Below are 23,794 nucleotides of genomic sequence, written 5' to 3'. Positions count from 1 at the left end.
AGTTCTTTTATTAAGATATTAAGGTAATGGCACATCTAAATTGTGCCACTTAGTCATGATCATGACTAGTGATCACCTTAGACACGAGGTTTCAGCAGATGCTTCAGATAGCTCTGCTACCTTCTACGTGAATTCAAAGCTAACCTTATCCATCTATAACCCTTGCTCAGTTAACGTTCTTACAGGGCATGCTTATCCTCTTCTTCCCAATAGTCGAAGTTCTCCTGTGGAAGACAATAAAACCTAGGAACTAGCTGGGAAAGAGGAAGTTATTGAGGCATCAACATGTAAGGAAAGCCAAGCTACAAGCCCAAAGGCAATACTAGATGCTTCTGAAGGGGCAGTTTCTAGGAGAAGATCCTCAGGGACTTATCCAGGCAACATTTATGCCAAAAGGTAACAATACACATTCTATAGGCAGAAATTATTTCCAATCCAGCAAGCCCTGAATGTAGTTCTACTTATCTCTATCCGGACCCCATCATGCCAGGCATGAACATCTAATTTAATTATTGCACCCTGTAAAGATAAGAATTGTTTTCCCGGTTTTTCTAAACAAGATAACATCAAAATTGTAACTTGGCAGGGCTCACTGATAGGTTCACTGTGTTGCCACATGGAAAATTAGACAGTAGAGCAACAACAAAAACAAACCTTTTTGAGTCAGCAAATAACTGGGTCTCAGTATCAGGACAAGCAGCCCAGGAAAGCAGCAAGGAAGGAAGCATGATTGCGACCCACCTTCTTAAACTACTTGGCAGAGGGGCTTTTCTAAAGCCAGCTGGAGAGATGGAAGATGTAGGTGTACCTAGGGGGTTTTCTACATCCCTTTCCGGGCAGTCTGCTCCGTACTCAGTACTTCCTACCCACTTGGGTAATAATGAAACAGATCTTTTCAAGAGGCAGTTCTGCACATGGCAGAATTGTACGTGACACAATAAAACAGACCACTCACAATCTTTTCGCAAGTTAATGATACCTGAAAATAATCTTTTTTCTAACAGAAAGCCAAAGTAATATAAATCAATTTTCCATTTATATGATTATTCAATTCATAGAACAGAGATATATTTCTATTCCTGATAAAATCTATACATTACATTCAGTAATATTCAAGAATGTAAAGATGGTAATATCCTCTTACAGAGAGTAAATTTACTTGCTCTTCCTCAAGGCAAATGAACAACAGCCAAAATGAACGGGGGTGTGACTTATTCCTTCCCATTGGCAGCTCTTCACTTCCTTAACTCTTCAAATCTAGTACTTTCTAGCCTCTATTAAGGATCGTCAAACTGTTCTGCTGTGCTGCAATGGCCTCTTGAATCACAGAATGTTCTTAGGCTGTCACGATGCAGCCGTGATCTGCACTAGGGTACACATCAGGACCACCCTGAAGTCAGTCGCAGCACCAAACCTCCCCTCCTCGTTTGCACACCAAGCTCTCCAACAGCCCATTGAAACTCTGGAATCAATTTTTCTCAAGTCTGGGACACCAAAGTTCAGAAATAGAAAAGTCTTCTGAATGAGCCATGGTCTCCTAATACCAGCAGCTGGTCATGGAGAAATTTGCAGTTGGATTCAGAGTGCCCTGAGCTATAGAAATATTGATTATGCTGAACAAGAATTAAGGCTTGTATTTTTCAAAAAATGCAGTCCAGTGCTTGGTGCCTAATTTGGGGCATGAAAAGCTGATTTGCAAAGGTGTCAAGGCAAGCCTACCACACCTACATATGTTAGATGAGCATTGTGTGTACTTGTCTCCTGTTCTACAAGAATTTAGGCATATAAAGTTAAACTTTCCAAATGGCATATAATTTACACATATAAGCTTACATTTTTTAAAAAAATTAATTAGCTATTATGAGTACTTTGAGATTTGTCTACCAAAACTGAGCTGGTTTTAAATTTTTAGCAGTGGTGAACACCACCTATAAGGCTCCCTTACAGAATCTCAGTGTAGGCTACCGTTATTTCTTTTTAACACCTATTAACTTTTTCACCATCGTAAACAATATATGCTTCACATTTCTTTCACCTCAACAGCTTCTAGTTATTCATAGCTTTATCGCAGCTTGGAGTGAGGGTGTGAAAATATTAAGAAAGCTTTGTCACTAATTTCTAGTCAAAGCTTGCAAAACACAATTGCTTTGCAAGCCTTATTTTAGCTGGTGAATATGTTTTAGTTTAAGTCACCGGTACATAACACATGCTGTAAGGGTGGTTGCTACATCAGCCTTTCATGGAGACAGCTGTAACTGAACACGGATTAACAAGTCTTGGCTATATGCAAAGGACTCATAGTTCCTTAAAAACAATGCTTATGTACAGACCTTTCTTTCATGAGTCTGCCCCAGTTCTTCAGACTATACAAAAGGCAAACAAAACCCAGAAAGTGAATGGTTTTGGTGTATCCAAAATCTATGCAGCTGACATTATGCTTGACACTTCCCTGTAGTTACTGGAGTGGCTTTACAATACCCGTTAGGGGTCAGTTACACTCCCATGGGCAGCCAGAAGAGGAGAACTTACTGTAATTGCCAGCCACCCCCTTGCGACAATGAGAAGCGTTAATTAAGCACTTCCATGACTGCCTTTTGAAACATGCAAGACGAGGTTATCCAGCAAGGTGCATCATTTTGTCTCTTGAACACTACCATATGTGATTATTTAAGTAACTTCTTAAACTATTTACATTATTTAAATTCAGCAAGCTATATGAAGGCAAATAGCAAAAAAAAAACCCAAACCAAAACCATTATACTGTGAAGCTTCTATGCGGACTTCTGGTATAAGAAAACTATTTTTAAAATGTCTTTCTGTTGAGGAAAAATGCAAAAGGCATGTTTCCTACAAAATGGTAAATTCAAGAAGCACTATTTATTTGAAATCAAGCCTTTTTTCACCTATGAGTGAAAAGGGCTTTCAGGAATTTTCTCTCTTCCGGAGGACCCTAGTTGCTAATTTTGATGCTTTTAGAGCTGTATTTTCTTTTCTGTAAATGCTTTTCTCTTCCCTGTGGTAAACAGAATAAACTGACAGACTGCTTTACTGGCACTGAAATATATGAAGTCAACAAACTACAGAAGAGGGAAACTGTCTTTCTTCCATTCCCCATCTGCTGCAGGCAGCTGAAGAGTTACTTATAGCAACGGTAGATTAGGAAAAAAATTCACACTGCTGTAGAAACTGCCAACAGTAGATTCACTTGGAGAGCTTGGCTTTATTTGTAGACGCTTCCAAACATTATTTGTTCTTTTTTAGGTCCGGTTTCAAAATCCTTCAAAGCCAGAGACAAGACTTCCATTAATTTCAATGGCTTTAGAGCAGATTCACAGAGGATAGCCTGTGGCATCTCCAGCTCTGGCATTTCTAGCAGCAAGTTCATGTAGACAAATTTCCAGTTGCAGAGAGAGAACTGGATGATGCTACAGAATCCATTCATCACAAATGTGAGTCAATGGCACCTACTGGAGATGCACAGTCTCTATCACTGAGCCAGTTACATTTAACTACGCTCTCCTTCGTCACATGTATGTTTTCAGAAACAGGCTGTGTTTCTAATATCTAAAAGGACAAAATGGGAGGGCTGGCTGCCAGCTTCTGCAAAGCCTGGCAAGTCAGCATGACCCAAGAAGAAGCTAGGACTCTGAAGGACATGTCATGAAAATATACAGTGGCCAACTAACTGAAGAGCAGCTGCCCTCAACTCTGACTTTTGCAATAGCCTGAATATAAAATAGTTGGGTTGGCCATTCCCAGACTGAAGCCTATGAAGTTCCATATGTAGCCCAAAAGTGACTCGTGATTTGCAGACATCCTCAACAGAACCAGCTGATAATCACAGTTACATGGTCTCTTCCAGGAAGGAGATGGGTGTCTGGGCACTGACTGGGCCAGAACCATCAGCTAATTATAGAATATGGATTGCCCTTCTCCAGAGCTGGGAAACCCAGTCCGAATATTCATCTCAGCTGCTCCATAAGCCCTCCCTATTAATCAGTCAGAAATTAATGTGGGATCTGCTCCAAGGGTTCCATAGCTGACGTAAGTCTTGATTTTCAAGTACGGTGGGAAAGGAGACATCCAGCATAGTGCCTATCCCTCCATCACAGTACATTTTTTTCCCCTTTTCCTCTCCTACCCCACAATTGTCCTACCCATTAAACACTTCCCCATGAACTTTATCTTGAAAACCCTGATCATAGCCCTGCTTTATCCAGCTGACTATGAACTGGAGGTCCAGAAAGGCCTTGGGATTGAAGATCACTCTTAAATGCAGTACACATACTTCACTTTGCAAGAAAGCTTTAAGAGTTAGAGCTGGCCTGGCATACTGTGTGATATGTGCATTACCTTCAGTTCAATAGTGCAACGCCGGTGACATTTCTGCAATGCGGGAATTCAACCAAACATCACTGCCTCCTGCATCTCTGTGGTGCAGTAGCTGGCTCACTGATCCATGTGTAAATAAATATAAGTGCATGTTCTTTCAGTGTCAGGTTATGGTGGTATAAATTAAGAATAACAGCATCGAATTCAATGGAGTTAATGCCAAGGACAGGAGGAACACAATAGCTAAAGATCCCTATTTGTACTGTATTTCTGCTAATCCAGTGGCCTTGTAAACTTGATGGGTATCTTTTTTAAGGAAGTTCAGAAGCACTTAGGGGTTTCAGCTCCTACATGTTGCTGGGCTGGCTTCCCAAAGTCTATCAGCAGCCTTTGGAAGGTGCACATAGGGCTCCCAAGTAGTGCTGATGATTAAGGCAATATTTTAATCTTTTCTAAATTACTGTTTTAACTGCTGGCCTTGTCTTCTACCTCCTAGCAGGTATAAATGCTGTACCTCTATATAGTTAAACAGCTTAGCTTTTAAGGGATGATGGGAGCATTTCATTTGGGGTATGGAATTCTAAACAGACACAACACTGCAGAATGAAGCTTACTTGGGACAGCTGAGATTAACCTGCATATGTGTAAACAGGTGGGCAGGATGGATATGATACAATAATTATAGACATTGCATTAGCATCCAAAAGAAGCACCTCAAATAATTAGCATCCAAAAGAAGCACCTCAAGTAATAATTATTAAAAATAAAGCAATCCAAAACAATTAAATGTATCTAGAGCAGCACTGTGTTTTCCCATCTCATAACTCCTTGTGTTTCGCATTTTGCTCATTCTCCTCTCATTCTTGCTATTGTATCTCTTTGTTGTTGTTGTAAAGATCTCCAGCTTTAATGTTCACACAATGATGCCTTTGATGTAGGAGCTTTATCTCACTTTCCCATGTGTCCAACAGCAGCATATATCAACTTTATCTTCTCTGCTCATGAGAAAAGCAATACTCTAATGTCTTCTCTTCAAACTGGCTTCATGTGGAATGAGACATTTATACAATAGGCCTCACAATGGCCATTGCAGTGACTTAGCATCAACACTTGTTGTGTGTATCCTCAGATACAATCACCTTTATGCATTAGAAGCAATCTGTTCCATGTTCTATTGCTGCTGGTGGTGCAAGCAGCAAAGAGGAAGGAGAAATGCTGACGACATGACAAGGATGACATCTCAAGCTTTTGAAGAAGGCAGCAAAAAGAGTGGTGATGTGATAAGCAAGACGAGTGCCACACAGGCAACCAAGCTGAGAATGTGGCTTGGGATTGCAGTTCTAGTTTCTCTTGCTGTATGTTTGGCTGTGGAGGAAGCAATCGTTGATGAAGGAATCCCTTGCTCAAAGTACCAGCTAGCTTTCAACCATTCATGCTATGAGTTTGTTAGACTCCAGCGTACCTTCACAAGTGCCCAGAGCTGGTGTGAGAGAGGAGGAGGGCACCTTGTCTTTATTGAAAATGAGGAAACTCAAGAGTTCTTGCAAAAACATATTGCTGAGGATCAGGAATGGTGGATAGGACTGATCTCAAACTCCCTGCTGAATGAAACTACTGACGGTAGGTTTTGAAATCATGTCTTCTTTAAAACTGTATCAGCCCATGATGCTTAGTTAACACGGTAACAAATGCAGTTAGTCCCCCTGTAGACATCTACTGAAAAGCCACTGTCTTTTGTTGCTGTAACTTCAGATTTATATTAAGATGTTTTAATTGCCTGCTTAACTTCCCACTTGCATGTTTTCACTCTTTCTCTTGGCTCGTGTGGTTGTGTAAACACATGGTGAATTAGATCAGCTTGCTGATCCAGTGAAAAAAATGTGCTGGGTTAGGTCTCCAGTGGAAGAGCAAGCTGAGCCAATTCATCACACTAGGAAGTGCTGCAAGATCTGATGCAAGGGAAATGGTGGAATCTTGAGGCTGGGAGCACAGGGGGAAGTGGTGGTGTCTCTTTTAATTATTATATCAGGTTAAATATAAAATGTAATTGAAGATCCCTATGCAGACTAAACTACCTCTGCTTTAGTAGGAGCAGGGCTACAGTCCTGCTCTGCAGGCTCTGACTCTGTAATTGTATTACCGTGGAAAATAAACATTCAGGACACAGTTACTTTGTTCACAGGGTCAATGATTTGGCTGGACACTTCAAATATAAGCTACAGTAACTGGTACAAGGATCAGCCATCTCTCTTCTCATCCACATGTGGGTACATCCTAAAGAATGCCAAGTATCAGTGGGGTGTGACTGAAAATTGCAGCCAGGAATTTGACTTCATTTGTGAGTTTGGTAAGATACACAACAGCTGAAGCTGAGAAGTGAGCATGCTGTGTTCACAACTGTGCACGAATTGCCTTGTTGCTTTCAAAGTGTCTGCGCAATAGCTTAATCAAGCTTATTAAAAGTGAACAAGCAAAAAGCCATATAACCCCAGCAGATGCTCTTTTTCCAGTGTGCTGATGTAAGATATGATCCAAAGAAAGGAAGAACCCTGAAATCCCTGGGAGATGTAGATGCTCAGCAACTAGCCATTAAGGTTCAGGTTTCCAATAGAGAGCTAGTAAAATAGAAATGGATCTGAGAGTGAATCTAAATGTGTAGCAGGCCATGTCTACAGTGGACATAAGCTAGCTAGTTTAAAGCCAATTTGAGTAGTGTGTAATAGCATGGTTGCAAGAATAAACTCCCACAACTTAGGTGGGACCTGTATGACTGCCCTGTAAAAATACTTTTAATCATAAATATGTGCCAAAATAATTTCCATTTGTAACTGAACCAAAAACACAGCCAGCCTTCCAGAGACATCACTCTTAGCAGCCTGGAGTAAGCAAAAGTGAGAGCAAGTTTTTCTTGTTTCTTCTCAAACCCTTCCACCAGGTGAAGGTTGAGGGCTTCCCCAGGATAAGGAAGCAGACAGGAACCTGTATTTCCTGGTGGCATTTTACTGCTCAGACAGAAAATCAACTGACATTATGTCCCTTAAACTGTGACTTGGAACAAACAGTCCTGGAAAGGAACGTCAGCAATAACGTCCCATTCAATATATAGATATGAGGGCAATTTATGTTCCTTGCACTTTGCACATAAGCCAAGCATTTTAAACTGTAGATAGAACTAAGGTCACGAGCACTGGGAGGGCAGTCTGGCTGTAGGCTCACTAATATAAAAGTCTTTGAATCCAGTATGCAAGTACAGGTTTCCACAAGCCCTAGCATTGCTACTGCCCTGCTCCAGTACTGTACTACTTCTAACAAAATCAACAAGTCATTCCACAATCAGCAAAACTAATAGTTTTGTTTCCTGTCCTGATTTTCTGTTCCACATCCCCTCCCTACCCTCCTCCTCAGCACTCTCAGTTCACTCCCACATACCCAGCATGTCCCAATACTTTTCCCTCCCTCAGCTCCCTCCCCTGCAGTTCTGTAGCTGCCTCAGAGCTCTAGCTGTACGTGCTGGCCAGTTGAATCCCACATTGTGGAACAGACAAACGTTGGGTTATAATGCCTACTCCTAATAGAAGCACTGATGTAGCTCTTTCTCTTCTCCCTAGCTATTGATTTTCATGAAATTCTAGTATGTTTTGACATTTATATCTATATAACAAATTTGGCTGAAGATTAGTAACATTAAAAATGATTGGGGGAGAGGAAATTGGCAGACAACACAATCTCTTAAGCTTATTTTCCTCGCAAAAATAGACTAAAATTATTTTTCCATTACAACCACAGTACACAACTGTCTTTGTAACAAAACTATCATCTGTTACCATAGGATCTGACTTAAAGTCCATTAAATTCAAAGAGTGTTTGCATTATTGAGTAACAATGTCCTACACTACATCCATCATTCCATTACCCAGGAAATCAAGAACAGATTGAGGCAATTATATCCTTGTTTTCAGAATCTACAGCCCATGTCCATTAATACACATACATATTTCAATAATAGACTCCTCTCTTACCAGTTTTGCATGCAAGGAGTTAGATGTAACATCTCAAAGAAACAGGGGCAATATTTTCATTAGTTTCCCTGGGTGTTGAATGTTTGTACATTCCCACAACCTGACAGTGCTTCAGTTTGTCTCTCTGTAAAATGGGCATAGTGATACTTAACACCTTCACACACAGCTGCTGTGAGCCTTGGTTCACATTAAGTTTGAAACTTCAAATGAAACTGATAATTTATCTACTTGATCATCTGAGATAGGTATACAATATAGCATACAAACAACAAACCAGAGTGTTCTGCCTTCATCCTTTCTTTGGTCATCTCTCCTAGAACTATTTGTGTTTCTCAATGCCAGTAAAAACTTTCCCTATTATTCTTTCTTATTATTTCTATTCTACCATTTAGTGCTCTGTAGGTTAGCAATTCATTGTAGTAAAAAATATATGTATTGAGCCAGGGTTTGTACCTAGGAACACAAAGCAGGTTCTGTACATTTTTCCATGTAAAAGTTGTTGAGACAGCAAATACTACGGGACAGTAAAGAACAAAAAAATGCATGAGATGATAGTCCGTATTAGAATTTAACAGCAAATTATTTTTCAAGCTTAATTAGAGAGTTCTAATCTGTAAACTGATCATGTTGCTACAGTTACAGCCAGGCTTAGATTAGTCTTTAAATAACAATAGCACAAATTACTGCAGTGTGCACACATGGGCACTGTTAATCAAGGTACGTAAAGGGATTGATCAAAACAGCAACTGGAGGACAATTTATTTAAACCCGAGACAGCTGAAACAAAAACATTCTTTTGCAACATTCGCATATGAGAGCAGTCTTTTGCATCCTCCTCTTCAGGTTATTAAGTACCCTGATTACTACAGGATACTAAGAATTCTGAAAGATAATTAACTGTCCCAGATTAATCAAAGAATGAGGTATACGCATTTAGAGATATGACCTTACTCATTTGAGCAGTCCTGCTGAATGAAGTCAGTCAAGTATCACACAGGAACAAAGGTGCCTCTGTAGCAGAAATGGGATCAGGTCCCATATTTAGTATGCAAACTATTCTCCTGAGCAATTACCTGAATATCATTCAAATCACACACCGCCACAGGGCTCTTTCAGAAGTAAAGAGTAACTTTAAACTTTCCAGTACTGCAAGTCAAACAAATGCTAAGTGTTTTCCACAAAAATATGTCTATTTTTAAATTAAAATATTTTGTTTTTTAAAAAATGTTCTCAATTTTTTTTTTAAGGCAGTAAAAACTGTAAATCTATTCTTTGGATTTTAAAAAGCAAAACAATTTTATTCTTTGTTCTTTTTTTCTTGTTTTCTTAATTGTTTAGCTTAAAAGGGAGAAAAGGGAAGAAAGAGAAACAAAAAAAGGGGATATGCAGGAGAATTGTAGCAGGATTTTTCAGCAATTCAAAAAGTTAAATCTGATTTTTTTTCTCCTATTAGAATCTGGACAGAGCATTGCTTGTGATAATTACAATGCCACTGTACAATGTGGATCAGGAGAAGTTATTCAAATTGGAGAAAGCTTTTATGGACGGAAGACGCCTCACTACTGTGTATCATCGGAGACTCCTCTCCAGTATGATACGGATGAAGACTGTAGCTGGATCAGTGTCAAAGATGAAGTAGCAGGTAGCATTTATGGCATTGCTTGTCAGAAGCATAGAGTACATGCCAAAGTTCCTGGTCCCTAAAATATTTTATTTTGAATTTCAGTGGAGTTAGTGAATAGTAAAGTGGATTATTTCTAAAATGAAAGGAATCACCGAAAACTAACCTGGAAGATGTTCCCACAGGAGGCTGGATGGAAAGGAGGGATTTTGCAAGGGGCAAAGATTCAGAGAAGGAGAGGGGGAGCAAATGGAGATCAAGGGTTCCTCTCACTGTGTGAAGAAAATCTGTGGGCACACCTATTCCCTGATGAACTCAATGGGAGACCCTAGGTTTGACAGAGTTGGAAGAGAACGCATCCATACAAACCTAACTCCAAACCAGGAGGGGTGAAAAGGCTGGCACCTATGGGGACAGGAGGGCAGGAGAGATCTGCTGCTGCCTGCCCTGTGTCCAGTACACAGCCTGCTAGAGCTACTGGGCTCTGCAGCTTGCCAGATTAAAGCGTGACTATGGCCTGTCCCTATGGTGATTCTTCGGGCTTCCAGTCAAAATTATACAAAACACATAACTTCTTTTTTTTTACCCTCTCTAATTCAGTTGTATTCCAAAAAAGTGCAACAGCGCTAAGAAATACCAGGCAATAGGCAACACACTAAAGTCAAAGTCATGTGGGAGTTTGTCTAGAAATCAGTGACATGATATTGCTTCCCCTTCCATTTTTGTTTCTGTAATCATCTCTCAGCTGAGCTGTTACGACAGTCAAAGACAAAACCCAATAGTTCATATAAAACGATCCTTCTTTCCAGGCCAGTGTCATGGTCTTCAGGCCTGCCAGGTGGCAGCGGATAGCACTTTCTTTGGAGATCCTTGTCCAGCTTCCGGAAGCTATTTGTCTATTCAATACCACTGCAAGGAAGGTAAGTGGGAGGGGGCTGTCAACACCAACAGCCTGTTCTGCTCTTTGCTGTAACACTGTGACCATTTATATTTATCTTAAAAATCACTGCTCCATCCCCAGGGAAGAACCTGAAAGAGTAGTGACCATTAAAATATACAGAAAAATGTAGCTTCCCTGTCCTAACTGAAGGGTTTTGACAGGATGCAAAGCCAGGAGATTCAGACACATAAAACACACTTAAATGAAATTATGGTCCAACAAGAATCTTGACCACTAGGTCAAGAAAAGAAAAGAATCAGCTCCCTGTCACACCACTAATGCACTCAAATTAGCAGCAGTATCAGCTCTGTTTCGGAGAAGGCCTGCTCTCAATACCTGAAAATTAATTGAATTATGTAAGAAATGTAGACAAACAATATCATTGAATTCTGTCATTATGTTTTACAGGTCTGCAGCTGGTTGTAACAGATACATGCTTTGTCTTTGAAAATATCACGGTCAGTTTGAACTGGCTGCTCTCTCCATACTCTGGCAACCTTTCCTGTATCATTAGTACTGGAGATGGCCACGCTATTGATCCTTACTACCCTCTAACGTAAGATATATCCTTCATGTACCATCAGACAATCAGTAAATTTCACTGCTTGCATTTTATTGAATGCTTCGAGTCTCTTAAATGAGATGTTAAAAATCAGCTAGGTTAATAATAGACCATACATACAAGACACTTGGATTCTGCAGAAACTTGTTCTGAAATTAATACAAAATTTTATGTCAAGCTGCCAACCATAATCTTTCTTCTGCTTAATATGATTCGTATTTCTTACTAAGGGAATTTATTCCAGATCCTAAGCACACAAAATTACTGAAAATATGTCAGCAATTGCCAAAGAAACAGGCAAGCATTATTATCTTAAGTTAAATAGTATTTTTTAATAACATTTAAAATAATACAATGGCATTCTGGAGTTTTTCTTTTATTTTAATTGCATAAAAATTGTGTCTTTAAAGGATCAAACATTTTTCTGCTGGATTCAAAAATCAGATTTTGTCTTAGTGCTACGAATGACAGAGAATGGCTCTAGAAATTTATTTGTCTGCTAATGAAATCCTACTTGAGTCAACAGACAAATAAGAATAGAAGAATGGAAACCAAAAAGTAGTAACATACTAGAAATAGTAAACATTCTTTCAGAGCTACAGGCCTGTAGCTGTAAAGAACTTGAAAAAAAACATTGATAGTGAACCTTTAAGTGAAATATATTTGCTAGCTGTAAGCAGAGGCTGGCGGTTTTTATGGGAAGCCCTTTTACCCACCTACTAAACGGTTCAGAGTCATGCTCATCTGTGTCCAGTTTGATACCCACTCTTACAGGGATTGCCTTCTCTAGTCTGGTCTTGTCATTGGCATTTTTTTGAAGTCCAGTTAGAATGAAAGCTTCTTCTTCATTAGAACAACTAATGAAAAATATGCATTGTCAAGAATGATATGTCCTGATCTTTGTTTGCATTTGCTATGTGGTACCATGATAAGAATAAAAATAGTTTAGTGAGAATAGTGTCAGGAATATTACTTATTTGCTTTCCATGGTGTATGTCATTCAAGAAGGATATCCTTAGGTTCTTTTCACCATCTCCCTATGCTCATCAGTAATAATAGCAACTACGGCAGACTCTTTCATATCTGTTCATCTCCTATTGCTATCACGACCAGAGCTGTACCAGACCCAGGAGTGAAGCGACATTTTTGCCACCATGGGCAAGTATAGAAGCAGCTGCACGTTAAAAAAAAAAAAAAAAAGAGCAGGGGAGTACTCTGACAAAATGCTGAGCAGTCACAACTTCCACTGATATATCAAAGAGGTGGTAAATCAGCAATAAAATAGAGAATAGAGAAATTAAGGGCTTCCCAGCACAGTCTTCCACAACAAGCAGCTGTTCTCTTTTTATTCTAGACTGGTCAGCAGCGTCACATATAGATATTCATCTCCAGGAGAATTTACTGTTTTTGTGGAATGTACCACTAGCGAATGGCACGTGACGGCACAGAAGCGGGTGACTGTTCAAGATAAGATGGATCAACTAAGCATTACTGGGTGTTATAGCCAGTATGAACCTGGGAACAGCTCCCACTGCCGTACACTGTACGGGGAGTTCTTGTGGATCCAAGTTGAACTCAATGGAGGTGAGGGTAATTACTCTGCATGATTTAAATGGCAGGCTAAATATTATGCCGCCCATGGGATAGAAGCAGGATTTTCATTATGCAAAACAATACTTCTTTTTAGTGAATGCTTTCCCTCTAATTGTTGCATTCCTGCAACTGAATGCTCCAGACAGCTCCATTGGAGGGGTTCTTTCTCAGAGCTATTACACCACCTCAAACATAAGTATAAGCCCTATTTCCCCTCTACACAAAGCTGACAAAGCATGAGCATAACTTCAGTCCAGTCATGAATCCACATGAAGCCAGTAGGAATATTTCCATATTTGAAGTTAGGAATCCACAGAAATGCTTCTCTGATTGAGGGTAAGAGGGTTCCATGCTGAGCCAGTCACATTTGGTGATGTATATTATGTTCGCACTTCAAGTTCCTGGAATCCACATATATGCTTAAAAAATAAATTCAGTAGTGTATGTTTGAATTCTCTTGACTGCCCTAACACACACAGCAGAAAACACGTGATAGACTTCCATAGGGATCCTAGAGGAGCACAAAAGCCTGCATTGCTGCAGTGTTCTTATGACTGCTTTATAAATATCTGAGTGCTGTACAAAGCTGCTAGATTGGATGGCCTATTACACAGAGAAAATCTGAACTGTCTTTTTGCAGGCAATGGAGTGACCTACATTATATTAGCAGATAACGTGACGCTCACTGAATCCAGTGCAAAGGAAGGAATTGTCCCTCACAATCTGACACTCGACAGTGCCTCTCAAGGGCTGCTAGGCCCCGGGATACATCAGCTGGAGATCCGAGCATCCAGCAACACAACCTCATCGGAGATCTCTGAGAGCATTGCTGTTCACTTAATTGAGCCAGTATCTGGCCTTCAGGCTGCATTAGCTTCTCACGGTCTGCAGCTGGGGGAGAATTTAGAGATAAATGTCTCTGTGTCTCATGGTGCCCCAGATAAACTGAAGTTTGAGGTGATTGGATCTAATGAAACTCACTCTCACAAAGAAGACGGCCCTCATGGGGAACCTCGAACGTACGTCATTCCCGTGCACTCTGAAGGTACAGCATGCTGACAGCTTCTGTATTTCTAAGACAGCTGAGTAGAGGAGTTCACATAAATAGTCACAGGACTCTGCGGTAGTCGACAATAACCAAAGCTGAATTTGGTAGCTTTTCTAGCTGCTCAGACTTGGTCTGCAGAACAGTATGAACAGCACAGTCTTATTGACTTGTGAGTGAGCTAAAAAAGTTGAACTGGCAAATGGGTTCTCCATACGGAGACTGAAAGCAAGGCTTCACCTGATTTTTGCAATTAAAAAGACATAGTGAACCAGGGTTTATTTTTTCGTGACACGATCTGATTCAAGTACAAATGATGACATTTTCCTGAATCACTGTTTTCCTCCTGTTTGTTCATATGTATAACTTTTCAAGTTTACACTTCTCTGCATTTTACACTGCAGTAACTAATCTGAGGAGTTCTCAGTAGACATGACAAAACAACAGGGGAGCTTTTCTGTGCATCTGTCTCCAACACGTAGTTTTTGCTGGACTTACTTATGAATAAGCTTTTTTAGTCATTTTTTCTTTCCATTATTAAACCAAAGCCTTTAAAATGTGGGATTAGAGAGATTGTCCTTAAGAGTTAATTCAGTGGCAGAAGATAAGAATATTTCCTCCTTTAACGAACTATTCAAATCCCATGCCAAGGCTGGAACACTAGAAGCCAGTTATGATTTCATTTTTTGTTTTAAAATTATTCAGTATTAAAAGTTTTATTGTGTCTCCCTATACCCATTTGAAAATCCCTTTCCTTTAGCCAGAAATTTTCAAACAAGACAGCTGGTCTCTCAAGATGCCTAAACTCATTTGGACTCCAGTATTAGCACACCTCTAGTTTCCTGTGTGGTAATATCATAGCCAGCTGACAAAGAGCATTGCAAGTGCTAGGACAAAGGCAGCTGGGTTGTTAAAAAGCTGACATAAAGGGGAAGAACATTCCTTGAAAAGCCTTTCAGCAGTGGAAACTCATCAGAAAACCCCAAAGCTCTTAACAGAAAAGAATAGGATTTTCCTTACAAATTGGATTTTATATCCCAAACATGATGGACTGGTCCTGCTTCTATTCTTAACTGGCCATTTGCCTTCTCTAGGTACTTTCCTAGTGAAAGTGGTGGCCATGAATGCCTTCTCAAATGTGAGTCTAGATCTTGGATTCATCACCGTGTTGGCAAACAGTTCTTATAAAGAAGGTAATTGCATTAATCTGACAGTGCTGGTTTTGACCACGTAAGTGTCTTTTTGCAATCAGAGCATTTCATGGAGTGTTTATGGTTTGCATCTAGTAATTATTTTCCTTCCAGCAACAGTGCTGAAAACTTTTGTGGAGGCTTCTTCCTGATGAAGGCAGATTTCCTGGCTTTGAAGTAGTCATAAATTAGCATCACTCTGTATATGTTACACATTGCATGTTTGCTATTTGTCCTAGAAAGAATTAGTGAAGTTTATGGCTCTGGACATAGCTCTGAAACTAGGAGATACTTGCATCACAGCGGACTCATAAATTGCTGTCAGTAAATGCTTCTAGGTGGCTCATCCTTACATTTACAAAAGCAGATTATACCAGGAATAAAGTGACTTTAGTCCTAATCCTATGGAGACTTTTCTAGTGCTTTTGCTCAATTTTTCTTTGTACATCAACAAAACTCCATCACCTTCTGTGAATTTATTTTGATTTACACCATTATGTTTGAAGAATCAGGATCATCTTCTTTATAGTATGTGACTAGGTTGTTGTTACAATTTTACCTATTGTAACTAGACTGTTTATCACAGTTCTAGAGTCTGATTCTTACAACCCTATCTTTCCGACTGTCAGTAGTCAAATTCTGTGTATTTAAGTCATATCCATTGAGGATGTCTGAAAGCTTTACAGGTAGCACTAAAATATTCTGCTCTTTTTTGTATTAAACAGATTCTGCTAAGGAAGAAGGCAGCTCCAAAACCAATACCCAAAAGACAAATGTAAGTATTATTTAAGGACCTTTCTTTAAAATTGAAATGCTTAGAAATTTTTCTTGCCAGTAAAAGTGCTCCATAAGATATTGCAAAGAAGTATTTGTAGCATACTAGATTATGGACTAGGTTTTCTGTGCCCCATTTGGTTTAACATAAAATGTACATCAAAAGTCTTTGAGACAAATGTGTTTACAGGCATTTAATCTACAATTTGTAAAAACCTGCAAGTAAAAATTACAAGATGAGAGAAAATGAACTTTTTACAATGATTCAGTTTTGGAAGTTGAAATGTGCTTAGATGAATTTTTAAATTATCTACTTGACTAATGGAAACCTCTCGTTGAGGGGCTATCCTTCAAGCAGAGTTTAAGATATTTTTATATTGTTTCTGTTTCCTGCTTCTGTATTGGAATGTTTAAGTTACTTTGCAAAGAAGAAATTTCCAGTTTATGGCAAACTGAGAAACTAATGATACACCAATTGCTAGCAGCTGCACAAATTTAAATAATAAAATTGCCAGATATAATAATTTGTTATCATCTTAAAAGTCTAGTTTTTAACTATAACACTAGCAGACAGATGTCTGCTGTAGGAGACGTGCTGCTTCACATGAAGGCATCATGCTTTACAGATTGCCTGTAAGAATATATTGCACCAGAAGAATATAAATCTAATTCAATACTAAGTTTATCACAGTTTGTTGCGCAGAAAGACAAATTCAGCTACTTCCTTCTTCTCTTTATCTATAGTTGTAATATATCCAATTCAGACAAAAAAAGGAGTGTACTAGAAGATGTACTAGAAGACAAATAATTGTCCAAGGGTTAAAAGTCTTGGTCCAGAAGTGGAAAATTAATGAGAATTAGTTTCTTAAGTACATGCATTAATTTTGAAAATGGGAGCTGGACTCCTAAGCCACTTACGAGTTTGGGAGTATTGTGCCACACAATTTCTCTGTGCCATCTGCTTCTATTACCATAGCTTCTACTTCTATACTACCACTGATCAGGGAAGGATCATTTAAACCACAGATCTGCATACAGTCATTTGGGGTCTAAACTTTCAGACCTTTTTCCAAGATATGTATGTGTTTATACATGCTCCTGTCCTAACTGACACATTTACTTATTATTTAGGATCACAAAAGAAAAAACAAGATATATATTAAACCAAGTCGTCATGTGGACCCTTTCACAACTGTTACACTTGGCTGGCCAGACAACAACAATAATTCCAGTTTTCTCTGGTCCTGTGGTATGTGCATTTCCTGAACTTTTCCACCAACTTCTATCTGACGAGTAACAAACTCACTGTCATGTCAGATCAAGTGGTGGAAATCTGACTAAAGGATGGTTTACTCTCTGGCTGTAAAGTTTGCCACTCACTGTATATGAAGAATGTCCTTCTACCTTACCCTGGTTTTAACAATGAAGTAATTATGGTATATAATATTGCACAGTACTCAGTTTCCATTTTTTCCCAAAGGTGACTACTCCTAGGTTTCAATTTTTCAAGATCTGCCCAGCTCTCACCCTCATAGCCAAGAACTAATTCCAAGTGACTTGCATAGTTAGGTATTTGCAAGATGCATGTGTCTCAATAAAACAGCAATAATTAGCATCAAATATGATGCAAAAACATTTATGGTTGAAAACTGGATTGAGATTCAGGACATCCATGTTCTGTCCCCATATTTATCCCTGGCCTCATACATTACTTTGAATAAGTCAGTCTGTACTCTGAGCTCTGATCACTCTTCAAATTGGGTTCAGGAAACTTGTTTGCTCTTTGAAACCTATGGCAGGAAAGTCCTGTATAAGAGACATGGGATGTTATGACCCTTCTAATTATAAAGGAAATGTTTTGCAGGAGCTTGCTGGCCTGAGTGGAATGAATGTGTGCAGCAACAGATAATCCTAACTGACCAAACTGAGGTGCAAATCCCACCTTCCTGCCTTCCCCCTCCAAAGTCAGCAGTGACTGTGAGGGTTACAGTCCAAAACCATGGCAATGAAGAGAGGCAGGATGAGCAATGTCTGTATGTGACTGCAAAACAAGAACTGCAATTAGAAATCAGGTTTGTTTTTAAACTATAGTATTCACTGCTTAATATTATTACTACACAAACACAGTGCAAGGCCACAGTTTTCAATAATAATGATAATAAAGCGATAAAGTACTTATTGTTGTAAATCTATTTATACCTTACCATCATAGGAATTACAGACAAAATGGCTGTTGCTGCATTTTCCAGTGCATGTTTCTGAACATAATCCTTTTATAAACTGAATAATATTCTTCCCAAAACCATTTAGGGTTTTGGACCCCACTACATCCTTTCGATGTTGGAGATTTCCATATGCAAACCTCATTGAAACAATGGGAATGAAAGCCATAAGATATGTCTGAAATTCCTACTAGACACCCAGATACATAGTACTGCTTTAAAAAATCTGTTCTTCAGGAGTCTAGTGCCTCATTAAAGAGCAGTGTCATTTCAATAATCTGTTAATATATCATTTCAGGAGCTTAAATAGGGGCAGGCATCATTTGACAGCATGAATCAGTTTTGCAACGTAAGTAGTTTGTGGGTTCCAGACCTCCGTCATACAGAAAATGGAGATGAAGGTTCCTAAATCTTTTGCTTTAAAATGAAGTATTTCGCTACTTGCGAGTCATGTGTCACCTGTGTCCTATTGCAGGGCTTTTGCAGATTTTCATTAAACAAGAGTAAAACAATCAACATCAAGGACTATGGCATCTCATACAGTTACTACGTGTAACTACCATCTTAATTCCTTACAGGTGTGAGGCAAACTGCAAGCCAGTGAAAGCTAGTGATGAAGTTGTTTTGAGCGTCTCTGGACAGAAGGACTCCCAGGCCACATATTATAACTGGTATCTAGATAACACATTCCAAACCAAGGTAAGAGCGTCAGATTTGTCAGAAATGCTGCACACACAAAAATAAACATCCATCCTGAGGGAACGCCACATGGCCTCAGGGTGATACTTTGTCAAATGGATGCTTTGGAAATAATAGTGAAGACTGAGCTAAGGGGCTGCCAAGTTTGGGAGGGGTTATAATGAAGGGCATCAAACTAACTGCTCCTGATAAAGCACAACAGAAATCACAGCAAAGAGCCCCTACTGTCATGTTTTCTGTCTGATTTTCCAGTCTACAGTCCTCCCTCCAGCCTGTGGCCTGACTGGATTCCGGCAGGACTCCTTGGTTCTGCTTCAAAGCAATGCATCCATGTTGAAAATGAACAGCTCCTTCTTGCAGACACATGGAGAAGCTTTTCAGATTAAAGTAACAGGTAGGGGCAAGCAGGGTTTTTCCAACTCCTTTGAGATAATTTCTCCCCTCATGACATCACAGTGATGTTACGCACACATAGCCTCGCTGACAAATAAGTTAAATCATTCCACAAGTTGAGAGCTGTTACTTTGTTTGCGGGTTCTTTAAAATAATTAAGAGCGAAGTTTGTTCTGGGCTGTTGCACAGCAGGACAAGTTCAGTTATCTAACTCCAAGCTGTTAATAACTTCGTTAAGGTTCATCTGGAAATGAAGTTATGCTAAATACTTAATCAAATAATACAGCTTTGCTTTATAATGCAAACACTACCATGTTTTTAATAGTTCTTTTCCTCTTACGGTTTATTCAGTAGCAAGATTTCATTTCTGATTAGGCCCACCCTGATGTTTCTGGTGCCTGAACAAATAGCATCATTGCTAGAGTAGGCAAGATTAATGTCTGAAGATCAGTGCTGTGGTGGCACGACTACTGCTGACGTTCTGCTCCCTCTACTCCCAGCAATGACTCACCGTGGCTACGGGGAGGAAACATACCTTGTCAGCACCGTGCCCCCGCCCGAGATCCCCAGTTGTGCTGTGTCTCCCAAGCAGGGATCAGTGCTCACCACCTTCACAGTCTCCTGCAGCACTCCTTGCTTGGCGGATTCTTGCCAATCCAGTCATAACAGACAGCTCACATACTGCTTCTATCTGAAACCAAGTAAGTCCCGAGATGAACTTTTGGCTAACTGCTTCTCCATCTTCCTAGCAAGCGCTGTTACTATTGCTGGCAAGAGCAAAGGCACATCCTGCTTCTGCTCCCCAGACAGACGGAGTCAATCAGGCCTGCACAGAGCAAGGCCCGAGTCCCCTGTTCTTAGAGAACAGGAGGTGTCCATGTGGTGTCTGGTAGGTGACCCCCTCTTTCCTCTTTCAGATTCCCTCCTGCACTGTGGCCCGGATTCTGAACTCTTCCCAGTTTATCTTCCACTTGGAGAAAAGGAAAATAATTTCATTTTACATATGACAATTACTGTTAGCAACAGCTATGGTGATACAGTTCAAACTAACGCTTCGGTGAAGGTACACAGAAGAATTACTTTATTTGAAGACCTCTCTAGTTGATACCTAACCTGTGATTCGCTTTTGGAGCTTCTTCCCATATTATACTTACTACTTCCCTCTGAATGTGCCATAATCACCATTTTCCTAGCTAACAGAGACTATTCTCTGTTGACTCAAGGTCGTAAAAGAACCTTCCACTGTCCTCATTCTAGGATAGAAGTTTAAAATACTATCTATTTGGACACTGGGCAGCATAAGCTGTATTTAGCGAGTTTGGAGTTACTCTATGTAGGCCCCAGAAAACTCCTGCTTCTGTCCCAGTGCCCCAGTAAGGAGATCCTTATCAGGCCACTAAAAATAAAACATTAAAAACAGGGAACACAAAATTTCCTGTCCCACTCTAGCTAGGCTGTCAGTAAGATGAACGTGGAAGCCGTTCAAAGATAATTGTAACAGCATTAGCAATGTTAAGAGCATATCTGATTTCTTCATCAGGTTGGACACACAGATATGATCGATGGAAACCTGACCCTGCAGGCTGTTGTATCTGAGAAGGCAAACACCATCCTAAAAGATGGGAACAACAGCATGAGTCTTTTCCAGCTGTACAAGTCAGTGACATCAGTCCTTAATCAGGAGACCCAAGAGGAAAGCTTTAACGTATCTTTACAGATGGACACACGAAAAGAGGTCAGCCAGACACTTGTTTCCTTGCAGCACAATGCAATACAATGGACTCTTCATATTCTTTGACAGCTCTTAAGTAGTAAAAAACTCATATATCACTACCTGAAATCAATGGAGGTTTCAAGTTTCTAGTATCTATCTCAGTGTTTGGCACAGGTTTCAGCTATTTTTCACTATTTACCCACATAAATAATTTGTTTTATCATCCATCATTAAAATACTTCATTCTCAATTGTTATTGCATTAACTTAAACTAATTTGGACAGTCTTTTTAAGCTTAAAATCAACCTGGTTTTCCACAAACAATTTAAATATTAATGAAATGGCCTCTCCTGAGGGAGATATATCCTATCTAATTTTCCCAAAAAGTACTTCAGCTACCAGCTTATGTTTTGGTTGTAAGCTTATATTTGTTCGGTGCTCTTGAGTGCCTCAGATGAAGAGAAATGCAATGTATCCTTCAATTATGATTCATTATTTGAGTAACATCAATCATATGTGGCTCTGCTTTCTCTAGAAGTGGCATTTATACAGTAATTCACATACATTAGTACAAATTCTCACAAGTAACTCTCCTTGCTATTAATGGACGTTAAGTGTATAAATCCTCTGTGTTGGCAGGTAATATAAAACTTGTGATTATACAGTTACTAAGGCAAGTGGCATCTTGTCAGTAGACCTAGTATCAGTTCAAATGATCCCTGTTGTGGAGTTTTACTCTACCACATAATTTACAGCAAGCCTGGCTGTCAATATACAGCACTACTTGCACCATCGTAATTAGCATCTCATTCCTTTGCCTAATTATCCCTTTTCATCCCAAGCTCCGAGGGCTGATGCTGACAACTCTCTCTGCTGTTAACGTAACATCAGTGCAGACTGCTCTTAAGATGTCAGAAGTATTGAAAGAAATCACTTACAGGAGTGAAGAGCTGTCTGTCTCGGCACAGGTAAGAAGCAATTCGTCTTATATCTCCTCACACTAACAGTAGAGACTCCATTGCACCCCAGTGACCTTGAAAGAGTTTCAGTGTCTTACAATTATCTGTTCTTTACCCATTTTTTCAACTGTACCAGCATGTGTATTTTTACCAGAAGGGAATACATTTTGGTATTTAGAGTAAGTGGATTTGGACTCTCATAGTCTCAGCAACCACTATAATCCAGGCTATGACTGTCTGGCCAGTTACATTTTATGATACATCTCTGAGATGGAAACTTTAACTTTTAGTCAGAGGCATGTTAGGATGTGTATTTTATCTTGTAAAGCACTCTTAGAATACTGAAGAAAAATTGCCCAATAGGGTTTTTCTAGAATTGCCTAGATCCATTGGTCCCTGATCCATGCATGTACTGTCATAAAATGCAGGCAGGCAAGCTGTTATTGGGGCAGGAACATGACAGCACTCAGAGGAACTGGGCACAAATGTTCACATTGGCCTCACAAAAGTATTTCTTGAATCTTAGCTGGCAACATGACATTATTTGTAGATGATGCTATTTATGCATAAGGAGTGAGCACATGGGAGGACAGAACTAACTGTCACTGAGGAAGTTTCCCAAATACGCTGGCAATAAAAAGAGCTGTCCTGATTTTTGATGTATTATACAGTTGCAGCCAGACAATGACTTGGGAGCATTTCAGCAGTATGTGGTTAACTTTGGCAAGACAAGAACATAGCTCAGATTCAGCACTCACCCTAAAGTAAGGCTGCTCAGCGTTTGTAGACTGTGGGAATGGCTATGTCCAAGCTTGAAATGTATTTGCTTAGCTCACTCACCATCCTGGGCTAAAAGCTGGCCAGTGCTTTCACAATCACAAAGCAAACACGAGCTGCGTTCGGGCACAAAATAAAAATCATAAAATTCATTCTCCTTTGGCACTTAGCACAGCACAAAGCCAAAGGTATTACTTGCTGGTTATCCAACAGGGTCTGTGGAAACTAAGATTGAAATGCACATGCGCTTGACAATATGGTGGTATTTTTTGGACACACCACCCAAAGTATAACCTAATTTACTACATAACTGTACATCTAAACTGTATCCTTTCCCAGTGTTTGACAGACAAGCTTCCTTCAGATGTTATTAATCTTTTTTTTGGATTAAATCTGTAGAAGCAGGCTGCATTTTTCAGGTCTGTATTACATGTTAGTGTACCACCTATTATATAATCTTTATTGGCGTTTGAGGTATTACCACAGCACAAATAATTATAGTAAAAACAGCGTTAGCCACAAATAGTCCCATGAGATTACTTATGTTGCAATATTCAGTAAATGACACAAGTGTCACTTCTATTATTTGCAGTACCAACACATATAAACTTTTCCCCTTGTTTCCCATGCAGGTGGAAGCTAGCAACACTCTAAAAGATGTCAGTGCTTCCTTGCTCACTGTAAACACAGAGGACAGCAGAGATGATCAGAAGTTAAAAGATGCAGCCAACTATCTGTTTAATGCAGTAAGCAATGTCCTTCAAGCTTCTGTAGAAATCAGAGCTACAAACACTTCAGTGCCAGAGGCAGAACAGGTAACTTTGGTTTGATCCAGTTTGTAGTGGACTGTGTGTGAACACCTGCTTGCTTTGCAAGGTTTTTAAGAGTTCTGCTGCCTCTCATATGTTTAAATTGGCATTGGGTAGGGTTCATTGTGACACCATGACGGACTTG

General features: G+C 39.6%; 1 protein-coding gene across 1 annotated transcript in view; it reads left to right on the top strand.

The window, feature by feature from the left end:
• Nucleotides 1-5,555: 5,555 nt before the first annotated feature.
• Nucleotides 5,556-23,794, top strand: part of LOC309409494 (polycystin-1-like protein 2) — a gene marked incomplete at both ends in the record, with an annotated part of 42,017 nt that continues 23,778 nt past the window's right edge. The window contains 13 exons of the mRNA XM_082005653.1: nt 5,556-5,952; nt 9,805-9,993; nt 10,782-10,892; nt 11,321-11,468; nt 12,838-13,058; nt 13,708-14,112; nt 15,207-15,342; nt 18,877-18,997; nt 19,250-19,452; nt 20,051-20,279; nt 20,931-21,125; nt 21,947-22,072; nt 23,473-23,655. Of these exons, the coding sequence (XP_081861779.1) occupies nt 5,556-5,952; nt 9,805-9,993; nt 10,782-10,892; nt 11,321-11,468; nt 12,838-13,058; nt 13,708-14,112; nt 15,207-15,342; nt 18,877-18,997; nt 19,250-19,452; nt 20,051-20,279; nt 20,931-21,125; nt 21,947-22,072; nt 23,473-23,655 (2,664 nt within the window). The remainder of the gene's footprint in view (nt 5,953-9,804; nt 9,994-10,781; nt 10,893-11,320; nt 11,469-12,837; nt 13,059-13,707; nt 14,113-15,206; nt 15,343-18,876; nt 18,998-19,249; nt 19,453-20,050; nt 20,280-20,930; nt 21,126-21,946; nt 22,073-23,472; nt 23,656-23,794) is intronic.

This window comes from Phaethon aethereus, assembly GCF_964289735.1.
Source record: "Phaethon aethereus genome assembly, chromosome: 13".
NCBI lineage: Eukaryota > Metazoa > Chordata > Aves > Phaethontiformes > Phaethontidae > Phaethon > Phaethon aethereus.
This window is presented reverse-complemented; position numbering and strand designations above follow the sequence as displayed.